The 24,688-nt window shown below is 41.5% G+C and overlaps 1 protein-coding gene across 1 annotated transcript in view; it reads right to left on the bottom strand.

Moving 5' to 3' along the window:
* LOC140453945 (dynein axonemal heavy chain 8-like) overlaps positions 1 to 24,688 on the bottom strand; it is a 1,117,430-nt gene that overhangs the window by 613,413 nt on the left and 479,329 nt on the right. The window contains exons 30-32 of the mRNA XM_072548819.1: positions 20,060 to 20,164; positions 10,631 to 10,744; positions 1,672 to 1,734 (exon numbers count right to left, since the gene is read on the bottom strand). Coding sequence (XP_072404920.1) covers positions 1,672 to 1,734; positions 10,631 to 10,744; positions 20,060 to 20,164 — 282 coding nt within the window. The remainder of the gene's footprint in view (positions 1 to 1,671; positions 1,735 to 10,630; positions 10,745 to 20,059; positions 20,165 to 24,688) is intronic.

The raw sequence follows: 24,688 nt of genomic DNA, 5'->3' as shown, positions 1-24,688 counted from the left end.
CCAATCCTGAATCTCAGTCTACTAACATTCTGTTGAACCCCATTGGCGAGAACCTGATCTGACCTCACCACATAAGAAACAGTGGTTCAAGAGCAGATCAGAGGCTAGCAATACCTCATCTAACTCAACTCCTGACTCCCCAAAGCCTGTCCACTATCCACAAGACACAAGTCAGGAGTGTGATGTAATACCTAGGTGGGAGCAAATCAAGAAGCTTCATAAAATCCCAGCAGTGTGGAAGCAGGTTATTCACCGACCCTCCAAACAGCATCCTCCTCAAACCTATTCCCCCACACTATCCCTGTAACCCTACATTTCCCATGGCTACTCCACCAAACCTACACATCCCTGGACACTATGGGCAATTTAAACATGGCCAATCCATCTAACCTGCACATCTTTGGACTGTTGGAGGAAACTGGACCAACTCTCAGTCGCAGCAGATTTTACCATTCATAACACACACTGCAGTAATTCACCAAGGATCCTTCAACAGGACTTTAAAAACCCACAGCATTTAACGTCTGGAAGGAGAAGGATAGCAGACACACAGGAACACCATCACTTGGAAATTCCCCTCAAAACGATCCCACATTCTAATTTCAAAATATCTCACTATTCTTTCATTGTCACTGGGTTAAAATCCTGGAATTGCCTCCCTGTCACAAAGCTGATCCCTTTTTCTAAAAGCTGTTCCTTTTCTCACAGATACTGTGTCCTTGATTTTTTTCAGAGGGGTCATAAACAGGCTGGGTTCCAATTAGACTGGTTTGGTACAGAGATTAAAGGATATTGAGAGGCCTTTTTGTTTACTCATAAATAGATGAGACTCCAGGCTAAAGTGGTCTAGTTTTAGAAGTGACCTGTTTAATGAAAGGGCAATGGTCAGCTCTCTAGCTGAACAGTTCAGTCGAGAACCAGTTAGGAGTTCAGCAGTGTACTGTGTTAACAGGCTTTCTCTCTTTCTGCCCTTCTAACTTCAGCCTCTATTGCATTTTTTACTGTGTTTTAAGGGTGCTTGCTTATTGGGACTATTATGTATGTTCAGGACAGCACAATTAAGTCTAGTTTAGATAGACAGAGTTCTGTTGGGGTTCTTTATTCTGTTGTGTTTCATTGTGTAATTTTGTGAATACATTTTTGTCTGTTTTAAAACCTGGTAGTTAACCTAGCTAGCTTACTCTGGGTAATTTTCACTGTACCAAATTGAAAAGTTATGGCCTGGGTTTCCTGCTCAAGAATGTTTTGAGTGGTCTGGCTTAATCCATAACATCCCAAACAGTATGGCATCAGGACATGGATGGCAACATTTCAAGATGGCTGCTCACCACCACCTACTAAAGGATCATGAGGGACGATTTATAAATGGTGGCCCATTCATCAATGGTCAAGTTCCACGAGTCAATGAAAGAAAATGTGAAAACTAACCTGAACTGAAGTTAGCAAAGCACAACACAATTATAATCAAAAAGTGTGGTGCTGGCAAAGCACTGCCAGTCAGGCAGTATCTGAGGAGCAGGAGAGTCAAAGTTTTGAGCATAAGGTCTTCATCATCAACAAAATTATATATTTGCAAGATTTCATGAGAGAGCAATTGTAAAAAATTGATATATTTTTCTGTTGTTTTATTGCACAATCATCAATTTACATAGTTATTCTCTTTGCTGTTACCTGAAAGATCTGCAATCTGGTGCTGGCTTCTGCAGGTGCAATGCCTGGAACCATTGGGCCTTCCTAAAACAACATAATGAAATATACTGTTCATAAAATTGATTTTATCTGAATAAGTGTGTTCTATATTCTCAACTAAATTCAAGCCAGCAATTAAAATTTCAGAAAGTGTTAAAAGTATCAATCCACAATAAGTTCACGACTGAAATTCTTAGAGATAAATGCAAAGTGAAACTACTTACTGATCTAACACTGTGACATAGTGTAATTCATTTTTCTACTGCACTTCAAAAGGACTGGTATGAATGCAAATTCTAACTTTATTTTATATCAAAATTAATGCTGGCATCACGAACACGCCACAAGTGTTATAGCTTGATCCATTTTACTCAAATGTATGTCAGCTTTCTAATGCAGGAATACTGCATTGTACCCATAAAACATGTAATAGTAATTGATCGACAGAAATATTCTGCTTGACAGAATAAACCCAGCAAAAAAAAGCCAAATTCCACTTCTGTGTAAAAAGCCCATTTGTCAGTTCTAGGGACTCTGGATGGAGCATGCACTGCGAATAATCCATGGATCAATACCATGTTACACAGTATATCACTGCAAAGCAACAATAAATGTGTCTTCCTTAATATAGACATACATATGTATGTAAATATAGATAATAAGTACTTTACTGACAAAAGACATTTTTCCAAAGCTAATTGTCTTGCATTCATCAGGACCATTTGCAAGATCAAGTCAAAGCCCTCATAGTTTTATCAGCCCATAGCGTTGCTCTTTCCTTAAAGAAAGGTGACTAGTGGTAGTTTGGGTGGGGACATTTTCCAAAACAACTGTTTCAAAGATCTTTTCAGGTATCTGTGAATCAGGTGCAACTTGAATCCAGGCCTCTTGTCTCAGAAATTGTGCCATAAGAGCCCGTGGGTAGTGTTTTAACTTGAGGGTCATCACACCTCAAGCAAGGGGAGAGATTGAGGAGAGTCCATTATAGTAACCTCAGCGAATGCAGAAATTGAAACCATGCTGTTGATGTCACTCTGCATCATAAACTAGACATTGAGCCAACTGAGCTAAACAGACCTCCATTTGCAACAAAATGTTGAGGGAAAACATTCTGTTTTTTTTTTCTTTCTCTTTTTTCTTATTTTTACCCCTGCACCCATGTTATGTGCCTGCAGGTGTGAGACACAGTGAAAGACACAAGGTGCAGGAATCTTTATTCAGTTTCCACCACCAGGAAGAAAGGAAACACCCGAGTGGCCAGTGACAAGCACTGCCCTTCACATCAAAGGGCAATGCTGCCTGATCAAACAGTGAAGGGGAGGGCAGGGATTAAATCAAAATAGGGTTGGAGGGGGAAATAACACACTCCACTCCCTGCAGTGCCCACCTCTCCCTGAACAACTCCAGGGTGTTGGTGGACACCGCGTGCTCCTTCTCCAGAGACACCCGGGCTCTAACATAACCACGGAAGAGGGACAGGCAGTCGGCCCTAACAACCCCCCTACACAGCCCACTACCTGGACATGTTTATAACCAGTTTGGTCAAAACATTGTGTTTATACTGCCTAAGAAGGGAGTGTTTTTTTTTCTCTTTTTTTCTACCATCATCTCTGAAATAACTCCAGAGAGTCTAGTATCCCATCACCAAGACCCCTTTATTCACATGTGGAGAGTCCCGAACACTGATGCAGCTTCCTTAGAGCCAGCTCTCAGAGTGAACAGGATGTCTGACATTCCTGTTCTTTTTTCTTCTTTTTTTCAGAACCTCTGACACTCCTCTTTTTTTTGGTCTGATATTCCTCTTTTTTTTTACACCTACACTACCGCCTAACTGCGGTAGTGCTTATTTTTTTCCCTGCATCCATGTTCTGTGTGTGTAGGTGTGAGACACAGTGAAAGACACAAGGTGCATGAATCTTTCTTCAAATTTCCACCACCAGGAAGAAAAGAAACACATGACTAGCCAGTGACAAGCAGTGCCCTTCACATCAAAAGGCAAAGATGTGTGATCAAACAGTGAAGGGGAGGGCAGGGATTAAATCAAAATAGAGTTGGAGGGGGAAATAATGCACTCCACTCCCTGTGGCGCCCACCTCTCCATGAACAACTCCAGGGTGTCGGTGGACACCGCATGCTCCTTCCCCAGAGACACCCGGGCTCTAACATAACCGCGGAAGAGGGACAGGCAGTCGGCCCTAACGACCCCCCTCCACGGCCCACTACCTGGACCTGTTCATGGCCAGTTTGGTCAAAACATTCTGTTTATACTGCCTAAGAAGGGAGTGCTCATTGTTGGCAAGTGGACTCTGATTGGTCGATCACAATTAGGTTCATGATAGTGGTATAATAATCACTTGTCAGAGATTAATTAACTACATGGGTTAATTTATTTAAAATAGTAAATTATATTATCAGTGATAGATCAGACATTAGAGCAACCAACTGTTTTTAATGTGTGCAATGAGGAACTCAAAACAGACCACATGCCAATAGTCACGACATTGAGCTCGATTTAGAATCATAGAATCCCTACAGTGTGGATCTGCCAAAGGACAGAGCTTCACATTTCTTGACAGGAGATTCCAATCAGGGCTCTTTCAGAAATATGGAGCTTTACTTCCATTCCCACAGTTCTCTCCAGTACAATCTATGCACCCTTTTTCAGAGTACTCAGCTGAGATATTCTGAAATTTAAAGGTCCAGAATTGTAATCGGGTAGGTAGGATGGCAATAGGTATGATGCCAAACAAATAGGGTGCAAGATATCAGGTCAGTAGGTTGCCAGGGGCAAGGAGGGGCCAGGTAAGTGATGCAGTGTCTAGGATTAGGTTTGAGTGTGTCAAGAAATCACATTCATGTAGGGTGAGGGAGCAGGGGAAGAGGGTGTCATGTCTAGGGGTGGTGGGATGTTAGAGAGTGATTCAGATCCACCAGGAGAGGTGACATGTCTAGAGGGTAGTTGGGTGGGGTTGGAAAGACAAATTGTGCCCCAGCAGATATCCCCAATTATTAACATACTGGGGGTTACCATTGACCAGAAACTCAACTGGACTTGTCACATAAGAGACAAAAGGTTTTTAGTTTTAAAAAGGAGTCATATGTTGGAGCAGGCTTGGTGGGCCAAAGGGCCTGTTTCTGTGTTGTATCATTCTTTGCTCTTTGTTGTGTATCCTGTAACTGCAAATGAGACTCCAGGATTGTGCAAGAGGCAAGGATGTCTCGGAGGAGATACAGAACATTCTGGAGTAGCCATCCGTTGGTACCAAAAAATGTAGGTTAACAAAAGGGATGAGGTTTTAAAAGCCAAATAAAAGGGAATTAGTAAGTAAGTTGAAAAGTAGGGACCTCAAATTTCAGGATTACAACCAGTGTCACATGCTAGCAAAGTAGATGGTTTCAAATTCATACAGCATGGAAACAGATCCTTTGGTCCAACTCATCCAAGTCAACCAAATATCCTTAATTAATTGAGTCCCATTTGCTAGCACTTGGTCCATACCCCTCTAAAACCTTCCTATTTTTAAACACATCCAGATGCCTTTTAAATGTTGTAATTGTACCAGCCTCCACCACTTCCTCTGGCAGCTCATTCCATACACACACCACCCTCTGCACGAAAAAGTGGCCCCTCATTTCCTATTTAAATCTTTCCAGTCTTACCTTAAACATATGCCCTTTAGTTTTGGACTTCCCCTACCTTGGGGAAAAGACCTTGGCTATTTATCCTATCCATGCCCCTCATGATTTCATAAACCTATACAAGGTCACCCCTCAGCCTTTGACACCCCAGGGAAAACAACCCCAGCCTATTTGGCCTCTCCCTAAAGCTCAAACCCTCCAACCCTGGCAAATCTTTTCTGAACCCTTTCAAGTTTCACAACATGTTTCCACCAGCAGGGAGACCAGAATTGAATGCAGTATTCCAACAGTGACTTAACTAATGTCCCGTGTAGCCACAACATGACCTCCTAATTCTTATACTCAATGCACTGACCAATAAAGGCATGCATACCAAATGCCTTCTTCACTATCTTATCTATCTGAGACTCCACTTTCAAGGAACTATGAACCTGCACTCCAAGGTCTCTTTGTTTGGCAACACACCCCAGGACTTTACTGTTAAGTGTATAAGTCCTGCTCTGATTTGCCTTTCCAAAATCAGAAGCACCTCATATTTCTCTAAATTAAATTCCTTCTGCCAATCCTCGGCTCATTGGCCCATCTGATCAAGGTCTCATTGTCCTCTGAGGTAAACTTCTTCACTGTCCATTTCACCTCCAATTTTGGTATCACCTGCAAACTAACTAACCATACCTCCTACGTTCTCATCCAAATCATTTATACAACTGATGAAAAGCAGTGGATCCAGCACCAATTCTTGTGGCACACCACTGGGTCACAGGCCTCCACTCTGAAAAGCAACCTCCATCACCACCCTCTGTCTTTCAAGCTATTTCTATATCTATGTGGCCATTTCTTTCTGAACTCCATGGGACCGAATCCTGGGACACTGGAATGGTTCTAGGGGTGGTAGGACTAGTACAAACTGAATGGGTTACAACTGGGACTTAGTCCTCAGGTAAGTATTTGAGAGTGTGGTTGTGGCAGGTTTAAACTAGAATTGCAGGTGTGAGAACTTAAGCAGCATAGCAAGAAAAAGAGAAACAAGAACATTAATAAATGAAAAAATATAAAATGCAAAGATAGTTAACTGGATAATCGAGGACAAGAGGGATATGCTACAAGAAAAGGTTAGATGATTAAAAATGAGAAAAAGCCAAGCTTAAAGATTTTACATTTTAATGTGTAAAGTATTTCAAATAAGGTAAATGAATTGTTGGTGCAAATTGAGATAAATAGATATGAACTTGTAGCCACCGTAGGGACATAGTTACCAGGAGATCAAAACTGGAAACTTAATGTTCAGGGATTTTTGAACTTTCCAAAAAACAGGTGGGAAGGAAAAGGTAGTGGGGTAGCACAATTAATAAGAGGTGAGAGATAATCTCAGCTCGAATGATGGAGGTAAATATTAGCAAGGGAAAGAAGACAAGGTCAGATTAATGTACAAATTCCCAAGCAGTCACTGCACTGTAAGAAAGCATATAAATCAACAAATAATAGGATCATGTACAAAGAATACTGCAATCATCATGAATGTCTTAAATCTTCATGTTGACTGAGTCAATCAAGTAGGAAAGCCTACCTATGGGAACAAATTCATAGCTGAAATAATTTCCTACAGCAAAGTCACAAAGCCAACTGGGGAACAGCTTATCTTAGAGCTGGTCATGGGCAATGAGACAGATTTAACAAATGACTTCAGAGTAAAGATCCTTTAGGTTGCAGTGATTTTAAAATTATAGAATTTAATATTTCATTTGACTGTGAGAAACTTAGGTCGAAACAACTGTTTTTAACTTAAATAAAGGGAATTATAATGAAATGAGGCTAAGGTTAGCTAAAGTGGACTGGGAGGATTGATTAGTAAGAAAGACAGTAAACAAGGAATGGCAGACATTTAAGAATTCATAATTCTTCACAAAGACATATCCCAGTCAGGAGCAAAAATCCTAAGAAAGGAATAAATCAACTATGGCTAACCAAGGAAGTTAAGAAGAGTATTAAATTGAAAGAAAAGCATATAAAGAGGCAAAAGTCAGTTTTAGGTTAAATTCAGAATCCATCATTACAGAACTAAGAAAGATAAGAGATAAAATAAACTTTGAGAACAAATTAGTGAATAATATAGAAACCGACAATAGACTTTTATAAAATACATAAAAAGGAAGAGAGGTTAAAGTGAACATAGGCTGTTTAGAAAATTAATGTTGGGAGGCAGTTATGGAGAACAAGAAAATGGAAAAGGAGTCAAAGAGATATCTTGCATTAGTTTTTTTTATGGTGGAAGATACTTCAAACATCCGACTAATACTAAAGAATACAAAGGAGGAACTTGTATCAATATCCCCACTCTAGCATTAGTAATGGACAAACACATGGGATGAAAAGCAGTTAAGTCCCCAGGCCCTGATGGCTTGCATCCTAGGAACTTAAAAGAAGTAGCTACAGAGATGGTGGATGCATTGCTTAAATTGCTTATAATTTTCCAATAAACCTCAGATTCTAGAGAAATATTGGAAATTGGAAAACTGCTAATGTAACAAGCCAATTCAAAATGGGAGGGAGATTAAAAAAAACTGATAACAAAAGGCTGCTTAGTCTAAAACCAATTGTTGGAAAAATGTTAAACTTAATTATTAAGAAAGTAATAGCAGCACATTGGAAAATTCTAATCCAACCAAGCATGTTCAGCATGGTTTCATAAAAGGGAAACCTGAACTGGAGGGGTACAAACATTTGCACAAAGGGTTTGCTAGAGCTCTTCAGGAGGGTTAAACTAGTTTGGCAGGTCGATGAGAACTGAAGCTATGCATCAGAGGATGGAGTAACTGGTATACAGGCAGATACAGCATGCAGAGAGTCTGTGAAGAAGGAGACAGTTGATGGGGCAAGGTTGCAGTCAGTGTGATGAGTTGAAGCGTGTCTATTTTAACGTAGGAAGTGTCAGGAATAAGGGTGACGAACTTGGAGCATGGATCAGTACTTGGAGCTATGATATTGTGGCCATTACAGAGGCTTTGATATCACAGTGGCAGGAATGGTTGTTGGATATTCGAGGGTTTAGATGTTTCAAAAGGACTAGGGAGGTGTAAAGGAGGTGGGGGAGTGGCATTGCTAATTAGAGACAGTATAACAATTGCAGAAAGGGAGGTCATCATGGGAGGTTTGTATAGGAACATATTTAATTGGGGAAGGAGAATTAAAATGCTTTTAGTCAGGAACTGTGGAGCATAAGTTTGGAGCATATATTCTCAGGGAACTGCACAATAGAAATGTGGAGGTTGTTTAGGGAGTACATCCTGTGAGCGTTGGATAGGTTTGTCCCACTGAGGCAAGGAAGGGACAGTAGGGTGAAGTAACTTTGGGTGACAAGGGATGTAGAACATCTAGTCAAGAGGAAAAAGGAAGCTTACTTAAGGTGGAGGAAGCAAGGATCAGGCAGGGCTCCAGAGAGTTACAAGGTAGCCAGGAAGGAACTGAAGAATGGACTTTTTTATTAGAATGGACTTGAGGGCTAGAAGGGAGCATGAAAAAAGCCTTGACAGGTTGGATTAAGGAAACCCCAACATGTTCTGCACTTACGTGAGTAACAAGAAGATGGCCAGAGTGAGGGTAGGTCCAATCAGAGATAGTGGAACTTGTTCCTGGCATTGGACAAGGTAGGGGAGGTCTTTAATGAAAACTTTGCTTCAATATTCACTAGTGAGAGGGATCTTGTTATTTGTGAGGACAGCATGAAACAGGCTGATATGCTTGAACAGGTTGAGGTTAAGAAGAAGGATGTGCTGGAGATTTTAAAAGACATGAGGATAGTTAAGTACCCTGGGCCAGATGGCATATACCCAAGGTTTCTATGGGAAGCGAGGGAAGAGCTTGCTGTGCCTTTGACAATGATCTTTGCATCCTCACTGTCCACTGGAGTAGTGCTAGATGATTTGAGGGTGGCAAATATTATTCCCTTGTTCAAGAATAGGGGTAACCCTGGGAATGGTGGGCAAATTATTGGAGATAATTCTGAGAGAAAGGATTTATGATTATTTGGAAAAGCATAGCTTGATTAGAGATAGTCATCATGGTTTTGTGAGGGGCAGATCAAGCCTCACAAGCCTTACTGAATTTTTAAAGGATGTGACAAAACACATTGATGATGATAAAGAAATGGATGTGGTATATATGGATAATAGCAAGGTATTTGATAAGGTTCCACATGGTGGGCTCATTCAGGAGTCATGGCATACAGCGCAACCTGTCTATCTGGATACAGAATTGGCTGGCCCATGGAAGAAAGAGAGTGGTAGCAGATGGGAAGTAATCAGCCTGGAGCTCAGTGACCAGTGGTGTTCCGCAGGAATCGGTTCTGGGACCTCTGCTCTTTGTGATTTTATAAATGACTTGGATGAGGAAGAGGAAGGGTAGGTTAGTAAGTTTGCTGATGACACGAAGGCTGGTGGAGTTGTGAATAGTGTTGAAGGCTGTTGTAAGTTGCAACGGGACATTGACAGGATGCAGGTTGGACTTATAAGTGGCAGATGGAGTTCAATATGGAAAGAGTGAAGTGATTCATTTTTTATGTCGAATTTATGGGAGAATCTAGGATCAGAAGGCATAGTTTCAGAACAAAAGGATGCCAATTTAAGACTGGGATGAGGAGGAATTTCTTCTCTCGGGCTTGAGACTCTTTGGAACTCCTGCCACAGAGAGCTGTTGGGGAAGAGCCTGCATGCATATTTAATGCAGAGATAGATTTTTGATTGTTTGGGGTTACAACGTAAAGGCAGGAAAGTGGATATGAGGAACATCTGATCAGCCACAATCCGAATGAATGACTGAGAAGGGGCAAGGGGACAAACGGCCTACTCTTATTCAACTTCTAATGGTCTTGGTCCAACTGACCTGTGGAGAGAGAAAAACAGAGCTAACGTTTTGAGTCCAATCGCTCTGCTTCAGAACTTCAGTTCTGAGGAAAAGTCACATTGGACTTGAAAAATTGTTTTAAAACTCTTTCAATGCTTCTTTACTGTCACTGGATCAACATTCTGAATCCCTCTTCCTAACAACATTGTGATGTGCCTACATCACAAGGACTGCAGTGGTTCTCAAAAAAAAAATATCAGAAATTGCTGGAAAAATTCAATCAGGCAGAATCTGTGAACAGAAAGCAGAGTTAATGATTTGGGTCCAGTGACCCTTTTTCAAAACTGAAGAATGTAGCTCAATGCCATGTTCTCATGAGTGATTCATAATAAATAACAAACCACCTTGCCAGTGATGCCCGTAGTCCATTAAATTCCATTGATCTAATATTAGTACAACCTACTTTTTCATATTGTCTCCCATATTTGAGCACTTCTTTCTGAAAAACATCCACTGACTCCAGCAGGTTAGCCTTAAATTTGGGTTGGACTTGCACCAGTTCATCTTGCACATTTCTCTGTTAATACAAGCAATCACAACACTAAATAAAGCAAACATTACACTGCCAGGTCTTAACAACAGCTTAATTTGTATGGCAATTTGATCTAACCAATCAAAAATAAATGAGAAAATGTAAAGGCCAATGAATTAGTGTCAAACTTTACTATAAAAACCACAAGAATCTATTAGTGGTAATATTCAGCTCAGAATCTACAAAAGAAAATTGATCAATTACAACAATAAAGCTGTGAGATAATCATATACAAATGTGCAACATATGTATCATAAATGTACATAAGATAACATACATCAGAAAAAGACTTTCAATAATGCTCTTGGTGTGAGCTTTGGAAATTTTCTTTGGGAATGTTGTGCCCGGTTATATAGTAACTAAAGCGAGAAGAAATACTTTTCAATTAGTTAGCTGATAAATCCGACAAATTGTTGAGCCAAATACACAAAATGTTGATGACATTGTGCAGGTCTGGCAGCATGTGGGCTCTTACATCTCAACTTCAATTCAGATTGTCTGCAGACCCAAGCCTACAGTGGTACTCTTGAAATTGGTTTCAGGAGAACTAACTTCATAATGGGAAAAGAGAAAAATCACATTTCTTTTTTCATTCTGGGCTGTATGCTAATCCCTGCTTCAAAACTCTCCATTGCTATATATACCATTATCAAAGATTTGCCAAAATTCACTGAATCCCAAAAAGATTGAAGGATATGGATTTTTATTGAACCTCTAAGAAGTAATTTAACTTAAGTTTAATAACAGCAGTTATTTAATTACTCAGAATGTCAGTTCATGATTCCTTCATGGTAAATTGAGTTGCAGAGATAGCATTAGAATTTTTGCAAAGATCTGTAGCTTAGGTTGTGGTTCATGTAGTCGGTTAGCTCACCGAGCTACTGGGTTATCATGCACACATTTCATTACCATGCTGGGTAACATCATCAGTGCAACTTCTATGAAGTACTGTTGCTCTGTCCTGTTTGTTTTTTGTGGTCCAATCTATTGGGGTGAGTGTCACTTCTGGGTCTTTGTTCCAGCAATTTGTACACTGGATCTACCTCGGTGTGTTTGTTGATGGCCTTTTTGGTTGAAAACCAAGTTTCCAAGTACTCTCTTCCATGTCTCTGGTTGGCTTGTCCTAGGATGGTTATGTTGTCATATTCGAATTGATTGTCCTCTTGGTCTGTGTGGACAATGATGAGGGAGAATGGATCCTGTTGTTTAGTTGCTAGTTGATGTTTGTGAAGTTGGTTGGCTAGTTTTCTTCCCATTTGTCCCATGTAATTCTTGCTGCAGTTCTTGCAAGGGATTTTGTACACCACATTGATTCTACATGTTGTGGATATGAGGTCCTTTGTTATGGTAAGTAATTGGTGTAGTGTGGCTGTTGGTTCGTGTGCTACCATAATATCTAGTGGTCAATATGTCCTGGTTGTTAATTCTGATATGTTCTTCACATAGAGTAGGGTGGTCAGTGTGTTGGTGGCTACAGTGTCTTTTTGGCATTGTCTGCTGGACAGCATTGGTGGACAAAGTTGATAGGGTATCCACTGTTAGCAAAGACTTTGTGTAAGTCTCTTCCTCTTCCTTGCACAGATCAGGTGTGCTGCAGTGTGTCACAGCTTTTTTGAATAGTGGTCTGACACAGCTCCATTTGTGGTTGTTGGGGTGGTTGCTATTGTAATTGAAGATCTAGTCTGTGTGGGTTGGTTTCTTGAGTACTTTGGTTGTAGATCCTCTGTTGGTCATCTGTTCTACCATGACATCTCAGAATGGGAGTTGGTGGTTGTTGTCTTCCTCCCTGGTAAACGTGATGCCAGTGACTATACTATTAATGAGGTGGTGTGTTTCCCCGAGTCTTTCATTTTTGATGATGACAAATGTTTCATCCACGTATCATATCCGTAGTTTCAGATGGATTGCCACACTACTTGAGGATCCAGTAACAATGAGTTCAAGTAACACCATTAGCACAGACAACATACTTAAGCTACTAGACTTACGCTCACCATCCGCTTTGGCTTCAATGGCCAGATATACCAACAAATTAACGGCACATCGATGGGCTCTCCCATCTCAGCAGAAGCAGTCACATGGAGACTAGAAAACACAGCCCTTCTCCCGATCAAACCAGAACTATGGATACAATACATGCATAACTAAGTCCTTTACCTCAGAAATGAGTCAAGTGAATAGAATGTGTACTGCTTTTAAAGCAATTGAACATTTTTGAAATGAAACCAAAACTGTGCACAGTACTACAGATGCAATCTCATTAACTTGGTTTGATATGGAGGTGCTGGTGTTGGACTGAGATGGGCAAAGTTAAAAATCAAACAACACCAAGCTATTGTTCAACAGGTTTATTTGGAAGCACGAGCTTTCTGAAGCGCTAGCTTTCTGAGTGCTGATAGCTACCTGATGAAGGAGCAGGGTTTTGAAAGCTCGTGCTTCCAAATAAACGTGTTGGACCATAACCTGGCACTGTGTGATTTTTAATCTAAAGTAAGTTGTTTAATAAGCCATTTCATAGGGCAGTTCAGAATCAACTGCCTTTTCCATCAGGCAGTAGATATAAAAATTTGAATATACCTACGCACAGATTCAAGAATAGCTATTTCCCTGCTGTTATCAGACTTTTGAATGGACCTCCCAAATGTTAGTTCTGATCTCTTTTTCTGCAATTTCTCTGCAGCTGTAACAGTGTATTCTGCAATCTGTCCTGCTACCCTGATGCATTTTGTAAGGTATGAACTGCCTGTATAGCATGTAAAACATCACTTCTCACTGTATCATGGTAAATGTGACAACAATCAATCAATCAGTCATGAGGGGCATAGATAGGGGTGAATAGCCAAGGTTTTTCTCCTAGGGTGGGGGAGTTTAAAACTAGACAACATAGGTTTAAGTTGAAAGGGAAAACATTTTAAAAAGGCCTGATCAATGGGAACTATTTGGACCGAAGGGTCTGTTTCCACATTGCATAACTTTATGACTCTATGACATACTTACAGCATCAGAGCCTGTTTCAAAATTTGGAGGGTTGACCACAGATTAGACATGCAACAGCCTGAAACAGTCATACTTGTGGAAGCCTATCTTACAGATGCAACACCATCACCATTGTTGAATATGCTCTGTCCCAGCAGGACAGTGGCATAAGATCAGGTGGGAGTTCCCCTGGGTGTCCTCAATATTACCTTTGGATCGCATGAAGTCTCATGGCACCAGGTCAGGCATGGGCAGAGAAATCTCCTTCTGATTACTCCCTACAGCACCTATCACATCCCCTCCATTGATAAGCCACTGCTCCTCCATGTTAAATACCACTTGGAAAACCACTGAGGATGGCAAGAGGGAAGAATGTACTCTGAGTGATAGACATCAATGTTCATCAAGAGTGGGTTGGTACAACACATCTAAACAAACTGGCCAAATGCTGAAGGACATACCTTCTCACTTGGCCCTACTGGGGACGAGAGATACTCACGGTTGGTGTGTTGCCTCCCGGGTGCCAGGGTCCGTGATGACTCTGATCGTGTTTTGGGGATCCTTCGGGGGAAGGGAAAGCAGTCCCAATTCGTGGTCCACATTGGCACCAATGACATAGGTCGGAAGAGAAATGGGGACTGGAGGCAAAAATTCAGGGAGCTAGGATGGAAGCTTAGAGCTAGGACAAACAGAGTTGTTTTCCTGGTTTGCTGCGCGTTCCATGTGCTAGTGAGGTGAGGAATAAGGAGAGAAAGGAGTTGAACACGTGGCTACAGGGATGGTGCATGAGGGAGGGTTTCGAGTTTTTGGATAATTGGAGCTCTTTCTGGGGTAGGTGGGACCTCTACAAGCAGGATGGTCTTCATCTAAACCAGAGGGGTACCAATATCCTGGGTGGGAAATTCAATAATGCTATTAAGGTGGATTTCAATTAATACAGCAGGGGGATGGGAATCAAAATTGTAGGACAGGTACAGAAGAGGATGAAAGTAGGGAGTCCCAAAATCAAGTATCTGACACGGACAAGCGAGAACCTGGTCTGAAGTATGTGTACATCAATGCGAGGAGCATCCGAAATAAAGTGGGTGAACTGGCAGCGTGGGTTGGTACCTGGGAATTCGATGTTGTGGCCATTACGGAGACGTGGATAGAGCAGGGACAGGAATGGCTTTTGCAGGTTCCGGGATTCAGATATTTCAGTAAGAACAGAGAAGATAGTGAAAGGGATGGGGGGGGGGGGGGGGGGGGAAGAGATGTGGCATTGTTGATCAGGGACAATATTACAGTTGTAGAAAGGATGTTTGGGGACTCGTTAATTGAGGTAGTATGGGCTGAGGTTAGAAACAGGAAAGGAGAAGTCACCATGCTGGGAGTTTTCTATAGGCCTCCAAATACTCCCAGAGATGTAGAGGAAAGGATAGCAAAGATGATTCTCGATAGGAGTGAGAGAGGCAGGGTAGTTGTCATGGGGGACTTCAACTATCCAAATATTGACTGGGATCACTACAGTACGAGTGCTATAGATGGGTTGGTTTTTGTCCCGTGTGTAGGAGGGCTTCCTGACACAGTATGTAGACAGGCCTGCAAGGGGCGAAGCCACTTTAGATTTAGTACTGGGTAATGAGCCTGGCCAGGTGTTAGATTTGGAAGTAGGTGAGCAATTTGGAGACAGCAATCACAATTCTGTCAGGTTTATTTTAATGATGGAAAGGGATAGGTGTACTCCACCGAGCAAGAGTTACAGCTGGGGGAAGGGAAATTACGATGCAATTAGGAAAGATTTAGGAAGCTTAGAATGGGGAAGGAAACTGCAGAGGATGAGCACATTAAAAATGTGGAGCTTATTCAAGGAAAAGCTCCTGTGTGTTCTAGATAAATATGTACCTGTCAGCAGGGAGGAAGATATAGAACGCATGAGCCATGGTTTACTAAGGAAGTGGAATCCCTGGTCAAGAAGAAGAAGGCATAGGTTAGGACAAAATGCGAAAACTCAGGGCGCTTGAGGGTTACAAGGAAGTCAGAAAGGACCTAAAAAGAGAGCTCAGAAGACCAGGAGGAGACATGAGAAATTGTTGGTGGATAGGATCAGGGTTAACCCTAAGGCTTTCCAGAGGTATGTCAGGAATAAAAGAATGACGAGATTTAAACTAGGGCCAATTAAGGATAATAGTGGGAAGTTGTGTGTGGAGTCAGAGGAGATAGGGGAAGCACTAAATAAATATTTTTCGACGGTGTTCACTATAGAAAATGAAAATGTTGGCAAGGACGATACAGAGATACTTGCATCTAGACTAGAAAAGATTGAGGTTCACAAGGAAGAGGTATTAGAAATACTGCAGAGTGTGAAAATAGACAAGTCCCCTAGGCCGGATGGGATCTATCCTCGGAGCCTCTAGGAAGCAAGGGAAGAGATTGCCGAGCTTTTGGCATTGATCTTCAAATCATTATTGTCTACAGGAATAGTGCCTGAGGACTGGAGGATAGCAAATGTGGTTCTCTTGATCAAAAAGGGTAATAGAGACAACCCTGGTAATTATAGACCAGTGAGTCTCACGTCAGTTGTTGGTAAAGTGTTGGAAAAGGTTATAAGAGATAGGATTTATAAACATTGAGAAAAGAATAATTTGACCAGGGACAGTCAGCACGGTTTTGTGAAGCGTAGGTCATGCCTAACGAGTCTTATTGACTTTTTTGACAAAGTGACCAAACAGGTAGATGAGAGTAAACAGGTTGATGTGGTGTATATGGATTTCAGCAAGGCATTTGATAAGGTTCTCCACAGAAGGCTATTATACAAAATGCGGAGGAATGGAATTGTAGGAGACATAGCAGGTTGGATCAGTAATTGGCTTGCTGAAAGGAAACAGAGGGATATAGTTGATGGAACATGTTCATCTTGGTGTCCAGTTACTAGCGGCGTACTGCTGTTCGTCATTTTAATAAATGACCTGGATGAGGGCTTAGAAGGGTGGGTTAGTAAATCTGCGGATGACACTAAGGTCGGTGGAGTTGTGGATAGAGACAAAGGATGTAGTAGTTTGCAGAAAGACATAGATAGGATGCAGAGCTGGGCTGAGACGTGGCAAATGGAGTTTAATATGGACAAGTGTGAGGTGATACACTTTGGACAGAGTAATCGGAATGCAAAGTACTGGGCTAACGGTAAGATTCTTGGGAGTGCAGATGAGCAGAGAGATCTCGGTGTCCAGGTAAACAGATCCCGGAAAGTTGCCACCCAGATTGACAGGGTTGTTAAGAAGGCATACAGTGTTTTGGCCTTTGTTAATAGAGGGATTGAGTTCCGGAACCAGGAGGTTATGCTGCAGCTGTACAAAGCTCTGCTACAGCCACATTTGGAGTATTGTGTACAGTTCTGGTCACCGCATTATAAGAAGGATGTGGAAGCTTTGGAAAGGATGCAGAGGAGATTTACTAGGATGTTGCCTGGTATGGAAGGAATGTCTTACGAGGAAAGGCTGAGGGCCTTGAGGCTGTTCTTGTTAGAGAGAAGAAAGTTGAGAGGTGACTTAATAGAGACATACAAGATAATCAGAGGGTTAGATAGGGTGGACAGGGAGAGCCTTTTTCCAACTATGGGGACGGCAAACACAAGGGGACACAACTATAAAGTGAGGGGAGATAGGTATAAGACAGATCTCATGGTAGTTTCTTTACTCAGAGAGTAGTAAGGGTATGGAATGCTTTGCCTGCAACGGTAGTAGATTCGCCAAGTTTAAGTGCATATAAGTCGTCATTGGACAGGCAAATGGATGCACATGGAATAGTGTAGGTGGGATGGGCTTCAGATTAGTATGACAGGGGGGCGCAACATCGATGCCGAAGGGCCTGTACTGTGCTGTAATGTTCTATGTTCTATGTTCTACTGGTCAGATAGTGAGGAAACCATCAAAAGTAGGAGAGTAGTAGTGGAGGGTTGCTTTCCAGACTGGAGGCCTGTGACTAGCGATGCGCAGCATGGATGACACCAACATTGGTGGTGTACAGGGCAGAGAAGAAGTTTACCTCAGAGAACAACGGGGCCTTGATCAGATGGGCTGATGAGTAGAGGAAGGGCAGATACAGTTTAATTTTGAGAAATGTGTGGTGCTGCATTTTGGAAAGGTAAATCAGGGCAGGACTTATACATTTAATGGTAAGGTCCCGAGGAGTGCTGCCAAACAAATAGACCTTGGAGAGCAAGTTCATACCTGACGAAGGAGCAGTGCTCTGAAAGTTAGCACTTCCAAATAAATGTGTTGGACTGTAACCTGGTTCTGTGTGATTTTTAACCTCTTAAACTGCAGCATTCCAGTGCTATAGGCAGATAGACAATGTCATTAGAAAGAGAGTTTCAGGATTTTGAGCCAGCGACACTGTAGGAATGGAGATATATTTCCGAGTCTCAATAGTCAGTGGCTTTGAGGAGAACCTATAGATATTGGTGTTCACACGTACCTAACACACTTGTCTTTCTATATAGATGGGTTAGAGTGCTGTCTAAGGAGCCATGGAGAATTTCTGCTTGAGAATTGGTGGACAGTACACATTGCTGCTGCAGTTGCTGCTGGGGGGAGTAAACATTTGCAGATGTGATGCCAATCAACAGGATTGATTTGTCCTGGATGATGCAAGCTTCTGGAGTATTCTTTGGAGCTGCACTTATTCAAGCAAGTAAGAACTATTCCTTCACACTTTTGATTTGTGCTTTGTAGATGGTGGACAGGCTTTGGCAGATCAGTAGTGAGTTACTCTTGCAAGATTCCCAGCCTCTGACCTTCTCTTAAACTGTAGTATTTATATAGCTAGACCAGTTCAATTTCTGATCAATAGTGAATGCCAGGATATTGATAGTGGGGAATTCAGTGATGGTAATGCCATTGAATGTCAACGGACAATAGCTGGTCTCTCGCTTGTTGTATTTGGTCATTGCCTTGAATTTATGTGGCATGTATATTATGAGCCACTTGTCAGCTCTGGCCTGGATATTCTCCAGGTCTTGCTGTATTTGAACTACTTCAATGTCTGAGGTGTCAAGAATGATGCTGAACATTGTGCAGTTGTCAGCGAATGTCTCCACTTATGACTTTATGATGAAGCAGCAGAAGATGGCACCTGCAGGTATCCTGGGGCTGAGCTGCGTGATTTCAAACAACTGCAATCATCTTCCTTGGTGCTAATTATGACTCCAACCAGCTGGGAGGTTTGCTCTGATTCTCAGTGATTGCAGTTTAAGTAGAATTCTTTGATGTCACACTCTGTAAAATGTGGCCTTGACGTCAAGGGCAATCACATTTACCCCATCTCTGGAAGTCAGCTCTTTGTCTGTCATTAAACCAAGGCTGTAATGAGTGGTCCTTGCAGAAACCAAACTGGGCATTCGTGAACAGGTTATTGCTGAGCAGGAGCATCTCGATAGCACTTTCCAAAGCTTTACTGATGATCGAGAATAAACTGTTGAAGTGGTAATTGGCTGGGTTGGATTTGTCTAGTTTTGTTTGTACAGGACATATTTGCATATCCTTTGGGTTCCATATCCTTTGGTAGATGCCAATGTTGTGCCTGTACAGACAAGTTCTGGAGCACAAGAACTGGAAAAAAGCAAATTACTGCAGATGCTGGAATCTGAAACCAAAAGAGAAAATGCTGGAAAATCTCAGCAGGTCTGGCAGCATCTGTAAGGAGAGAAAAGAGCTGACATTTCGAGTCGAACTGACCCTTTGTCAAAACTGGAATGTTAGCTCAGTCTTTACAGTATCCAGTGACTCCAACTGCATCTTGATATCTTATGGAGTGAATCAAATTGGCTGAAGACTGGTGTCTATGATGCTAGAGACCATTGGATCCACTTTTCAGGCCCCAGGGTTACTCCTTTTGGGCTGTTCATGAGTTTGAATGATATACAGAGAGAAATAATGAAAGATGACTTGAATCTTCATGGTGATTTGGGTTAATCATGTTGGAAAGGATTGCTACAAACACAAATTCATAAAGTCCATGAGGGATAGTGTCTGAAAGCAATGTCATAGACCCAACCAGGGTCCATGCTATCTTAGATCCGGTAATGAGTAATAAGGCAGGTTTAATAAATGACCTCAGAGTAAGTAACAGATCCCCATGGCAGTAGTGATCATAACATGATAAAATTTAATATCCAGCTGAAAGTGAGAAACTTGGTCACAAATAAGTGTGAATAACTTATGGGAATTACAATGATAAGCATATATTTAGCAATGAGCTCAGAATATTAATCAATATGAAATTTCCCATAGATTTTGCATTGACTGTTTCTAACATATTATTTGAAGATAAAAGTACAATACTCACAGCTTTGACTTGTAATTTATTGAAAAAGTACCGAAGGGTATCAACTTCTTCTGTTTCCTCCTTTGAAATCTCCATTCCATACTTATTCAGGATGCTATATGCTTCCTACATAAAAAAACAGTAATAAACCATAATACAATAAGACCATAAGTCATAGGAGCAGAAATTAGGCCATTCAGCCCATCGAGTCTGCTCTGCCATTCAATCATGTCTGATAAGTTTCTCAACACATTCTCTCGTTTTCTCCCCATAACCCTCAATCTCTAGCATTACAGACACCAGTCTTCAGCCAATCCAATTCGCTCCACAAGATATCAAGACACAGTTGAAGTCAAGAACCTATCCATCTCAGGCTTAAATATACTCAGTGACCTGGCCTCCATAGCTCTTCTGTGTTAATGAATTCTATAGATTCACCATTCTCGGGCTGAAGAAGTTTCTCCTTATCTCCATTCCAAAAGGTCTTCGCTTTACTCTAAGTCTAAACCCTTAGGTCCTAGTCTCTCCTACCAATGGAAACATCTTCCCAACATCTACTCTGTCCAGGCCTTTCAGCATTCTGTAAGTTTCAATTGGATTGCCCCTCATCCTTCTGAACTCCATCAAGTATAGACCCAGAGTCCTAAAACATTCTTCATATGTTAAGCTTTGCATTCCTGGGATCATTCTCGTGAACCGCCTCTGAACACACCCAGGGCAAGTACATCCTTCTTGAGTTATAGGGTCCAAAGCTGCGCACAACACACCAAATTTGACCTGATGAGAGCCTTATAGAGTCTCAGAAGTACATCCCTGCTTTTATATTCAAATTTTCTCAAAATAAATGCCATCATTGCAATTGTCTTCCTAATTACTGACTCAACCTGCAGGTTTACCTTGAGAGAATCCTGGACCAGGACTCCTAAGTCTCTCTGCAGTTCAGATTTCTAAGTTTTCTCCCCATTTAGAAAATAGTCGATGCCTTTATTCTTACTACCAAAGTGCATGACCTCACGCTTTCCCACATTGTACTTTTGCCCACTGTCCCAACCTGTCTAAATCCTTCTGAAGTCTCCCTGCCTCCTCAATACTACCTGTTGTGATGATGCTGCTCTTTTAACAAGGTTATGTTGTCCTTGTTTATTTTCAGGATGTCATAAAGACACAGCTTCTGAAACATCTGGGGTTGAATAGGTTTTAGGGCCACTTTGATTATACCTAACATATGCTGTCTCAGGCAAAAGGCTTTCAAGTTATTTAAAATAAAACACTGGTACAATGAGAATGTGGCCAGTTCTCCAAGCTCAGTTTTTTCTCTTATTTGAGTTGATTTTTTTGGCAGACTGGCTATTCACTATTCAGTGAGTTGTGAAGCTGCTGGACCGAAGATAAGCAGGTTCATGCTAACTCTTCCTCTCTCTGCCTTGTCTCCTGTAAGATCCTGTGTCTGATTTTACCTTTTGTGCCAAGGGGTGTTTATGGGATTGTTGCAAGTATTTGGAACAGCATTATTAAGTTGGTATAATCTGTTGGGGTTTTGGATATGTTATGTTATTCTGTCTTCTGTTCTCTTTTATTTGTGTTTCATTCAGTAATCTTGTAAATAAATTCCATTTTGTTTAAAACTAAGTGGTTTGACCAACTGCATCCCTCCTGGAATTACTGTGTTACACCTGCTTAAAACAACTAGCAAAGGTCAGGTCTGGGGGACTTTCTTGATGTGTTGAGGGTGTCTGGCCTGGTCCAAAATGCTGTCCCTCTACCCATCTCTATATCTACTGCAAATAGCCAGAATGCTATTATATGTATAAAGTGAAAAGTAATTTTGATCGGTGGATAAGGGCATTAAAATCAAAGCAAACCAATGGTGCTCTGAAAGATGATTATTTTGGAAGAGTTCAAAAATTCACTTCATGTGAACATAAGAGATATGCTTAGTAAGTTTGCAGATGACATCAGGTGTAGTGGAGAGCAAAGGTTACCTCAGAGTACAAGACAATCTTAACCAGATGGACCAATAAGCTGAGGAGTGACAGATGGAATTTAATTTAGAGAAATGTGAGGTGCTGCATTTTGGAAAAGCGAATCAGAGCAGAACTTATAAACTTAATTGCAAGGTTGTGGGGAGTGTTGCTGAATAAAGAGACCTTAGAGTGCAGGTCCCTAGTTCCTTGAATGTAGAGTCACAGGTATATAGCATAGTGAAGTGGATATTTAGTATGCTTTCCTTTATTGGTCAGAGCACTGAGTATAGGAGTTGGGAGGTCATGGTGCGGCTGTACAGGGCATTAGTTAGGCCACTTTTGGAATATTGCATGCAATTCTGGTCTCCTTCCTACCGGAAGGATTTTGTGAGACTTGCAAGGGCTCAGAAGGGATTTACAAGGATGCTGACAGGGTTAGAGGATTTGAGCTATAGGGAGAGGCTGAATAGGCGGGGGCATTGGAGGCTGAGGGGTGACCTTATAGAGGTTTATAAAATCATGAGGGGTATGGATAGGGTAAATAGACAAGGCTGTTTCCCTGGGGTGAGAGAATCCAAAACTTAGAGGGTACAAGTTTAGTGTGAGAGGGGAAAGATATGAAAGGGACTTAAGGGGCAATCTTTTCACACAGAGGGTGGTGCATGTGAGGAATGGGCTGCAAGAGGAAATGGTGGAGGCTGGTACAAATACAACATTTAAAAGGCATATGGATGGGTACATGAATAAGAAAGGTTTAGAGAGATTCAGGCCAAGTGCTGGCAAATGGGAGTAGTTTAGGTTAGGATATCTGGTTGACATGGACGTGTTGGACTGTAGGGTCTGTTTCTGTGCTGTACATCTCTATGACTATGACTCTAGTGAGTACTCTGCGGATGAGCAGAGAGTTAAAACAGTACGATTCGCAGCTGAAATGACTTATGATTATGTGTTGGTCCATAAGTCAAAGTTTGGCTTCCAAAATCAATTTCAATCTGTAAGGGATTAAAAATGAGGAAAAGAACTCCTCGTATGGAAAGGGAAAGGAAGATCTCGGTGGAGAAATTATGGTAACTTACCACAGGGTAAAACAGAAACCTTGAAGGGGAAAGAGAAGTTAAAAGCTCTGGTGTTTTCACTGCAATAAAATAGGTCGCATGAAATTACAATGTTGGTGACTTAGAAAAAAGCACTGGATAGCCATATGTAGGAAAACAGGATAAGCCAATGAATATTGTTGGAATGGTAATGGAAAGCATAGTGGAGGCTAGAAAGGAGCATCAGAATTTACAACCTGGTCGGAGGTTGGTTAAGGAAGAAGTGCCAGATCTTCTTAAACCATATACTTGCAAATTTTATTAACATAGGCCAGGTGCCACAGATAAAGACGTTACAATATTAAGAGATACAGGGTCCTCTCAATCTGTGATGTTGAAAGAAGAAGAGATATGTACCTCTGAAGGACTATTGCCAGAAAAGGTGCTAGTAACAGGGATTCACTGTGGGACAAGAAGCACTCAATTATGTAAAGTGTCACAAAGCTAGTCCTTTGTTTTCTAAAAGCTGTTCCTTGGCTCAAGGATACTCTGTCCATGATTTTTTTCACAGGGGTAATAATTCAGGCCGGGGTCCGATCAGACTGGTTTGGTACAGGATTTTGAGAGGCCTTTTGTTTATATGTAAACATGTGAGACTTCAGGCCAAAGTGGGCATGTTTTAGAAGTGACCTGTAGAATGAAACGGGAGTGGTCAGCTGTCTAGCTGAGCAGTTTAGTTCGGTCTAGAACTGGTTGGGAGTTCAACATCTAGTTGCATGGAAACTCTCTCTTCTGCCCTTCTAACTTGAGCCTGTAAGCACCTGACCCTTTTTTGTACTGTGTTTTAAACAGGTTTGCTTATTGGGACTGTTGTATATATTTGGAAAAGCACACTTTAGTTTGGATAGACTGAGGTCTGTAGGGGTTCTTAATTCTGTTCTTCATGTTTCATTGTGTAATTTTGTGAATAAATTGTCTGTCTGCTTTAAGCCTGGTAATCAACCTTTCTAACTTACTAACTTACACTTACCGAAACAAATTGCAAAGTTTATGGTCTGGGCTGCCTGCTTGAATGGTCTGACTTAGTCCATAACAGATTGGGGGTTCTTTGCGGGATTTTAAACAGCGAGTAGTAGGTGCTAGTGTCTTTATTTTAGATTAGATTTTATACAGTGTGGAAACAGGCCCTTCAAACCAACGAGTCCACACCAACCCTCTGAAGAACAACCCACCCAGACTCATTCCCCTGCATTTACCCCTTCACCTAACACTACGGGCAATTTAGCAGGCCAATTCACCTAACCTGCACATCTTTGGACTGTGGGAGGAAACCGTAGCACCAGGAGTAAACCCACGCAGACACAGGGAGAATGTGCAAACTCCACACAGACAGTTGCCTGAGGCAGGAATTGAACCCAGGTCTCTGGTGCTGTGAGGCAGCAGTGCTAACCACTGTGCCACCGTGCCACCTACATTTTCTAAATGTCCATCCACACTAACCCCATTTCCCTGCATTTGGCCCATATCCATCTGCTATTTTGGACGTTGGTTTGGTTGGATAAATAAAGCTTGGGATAGTAATGGCTCTTTCAGTCGCCAAAAGTTTTCTGGATGTGGATGCGGTGACTTTGGAAGTTTTGTAAAAAGTAAAT

Source organism: Chiloscyllium punctatum, chromosome 3, assembly GCF_047496795.1.
Source record: "Chiloscyllium punctatum isolate Juve2018m chromosome 3, sChiPun1.3, whole genome shotgun sequence".
Classification (NCBI taxonomy): Eukaryota; Metazoa; Chordata; class Chondrichthyes; order Orectolobiformes; family Hemiscylliidae; genus Chiloscyllium; species Chiloscyllium punctatum.
This window is presented reverse-complemented; position numbering and strand designations above follow the sequence as displayed.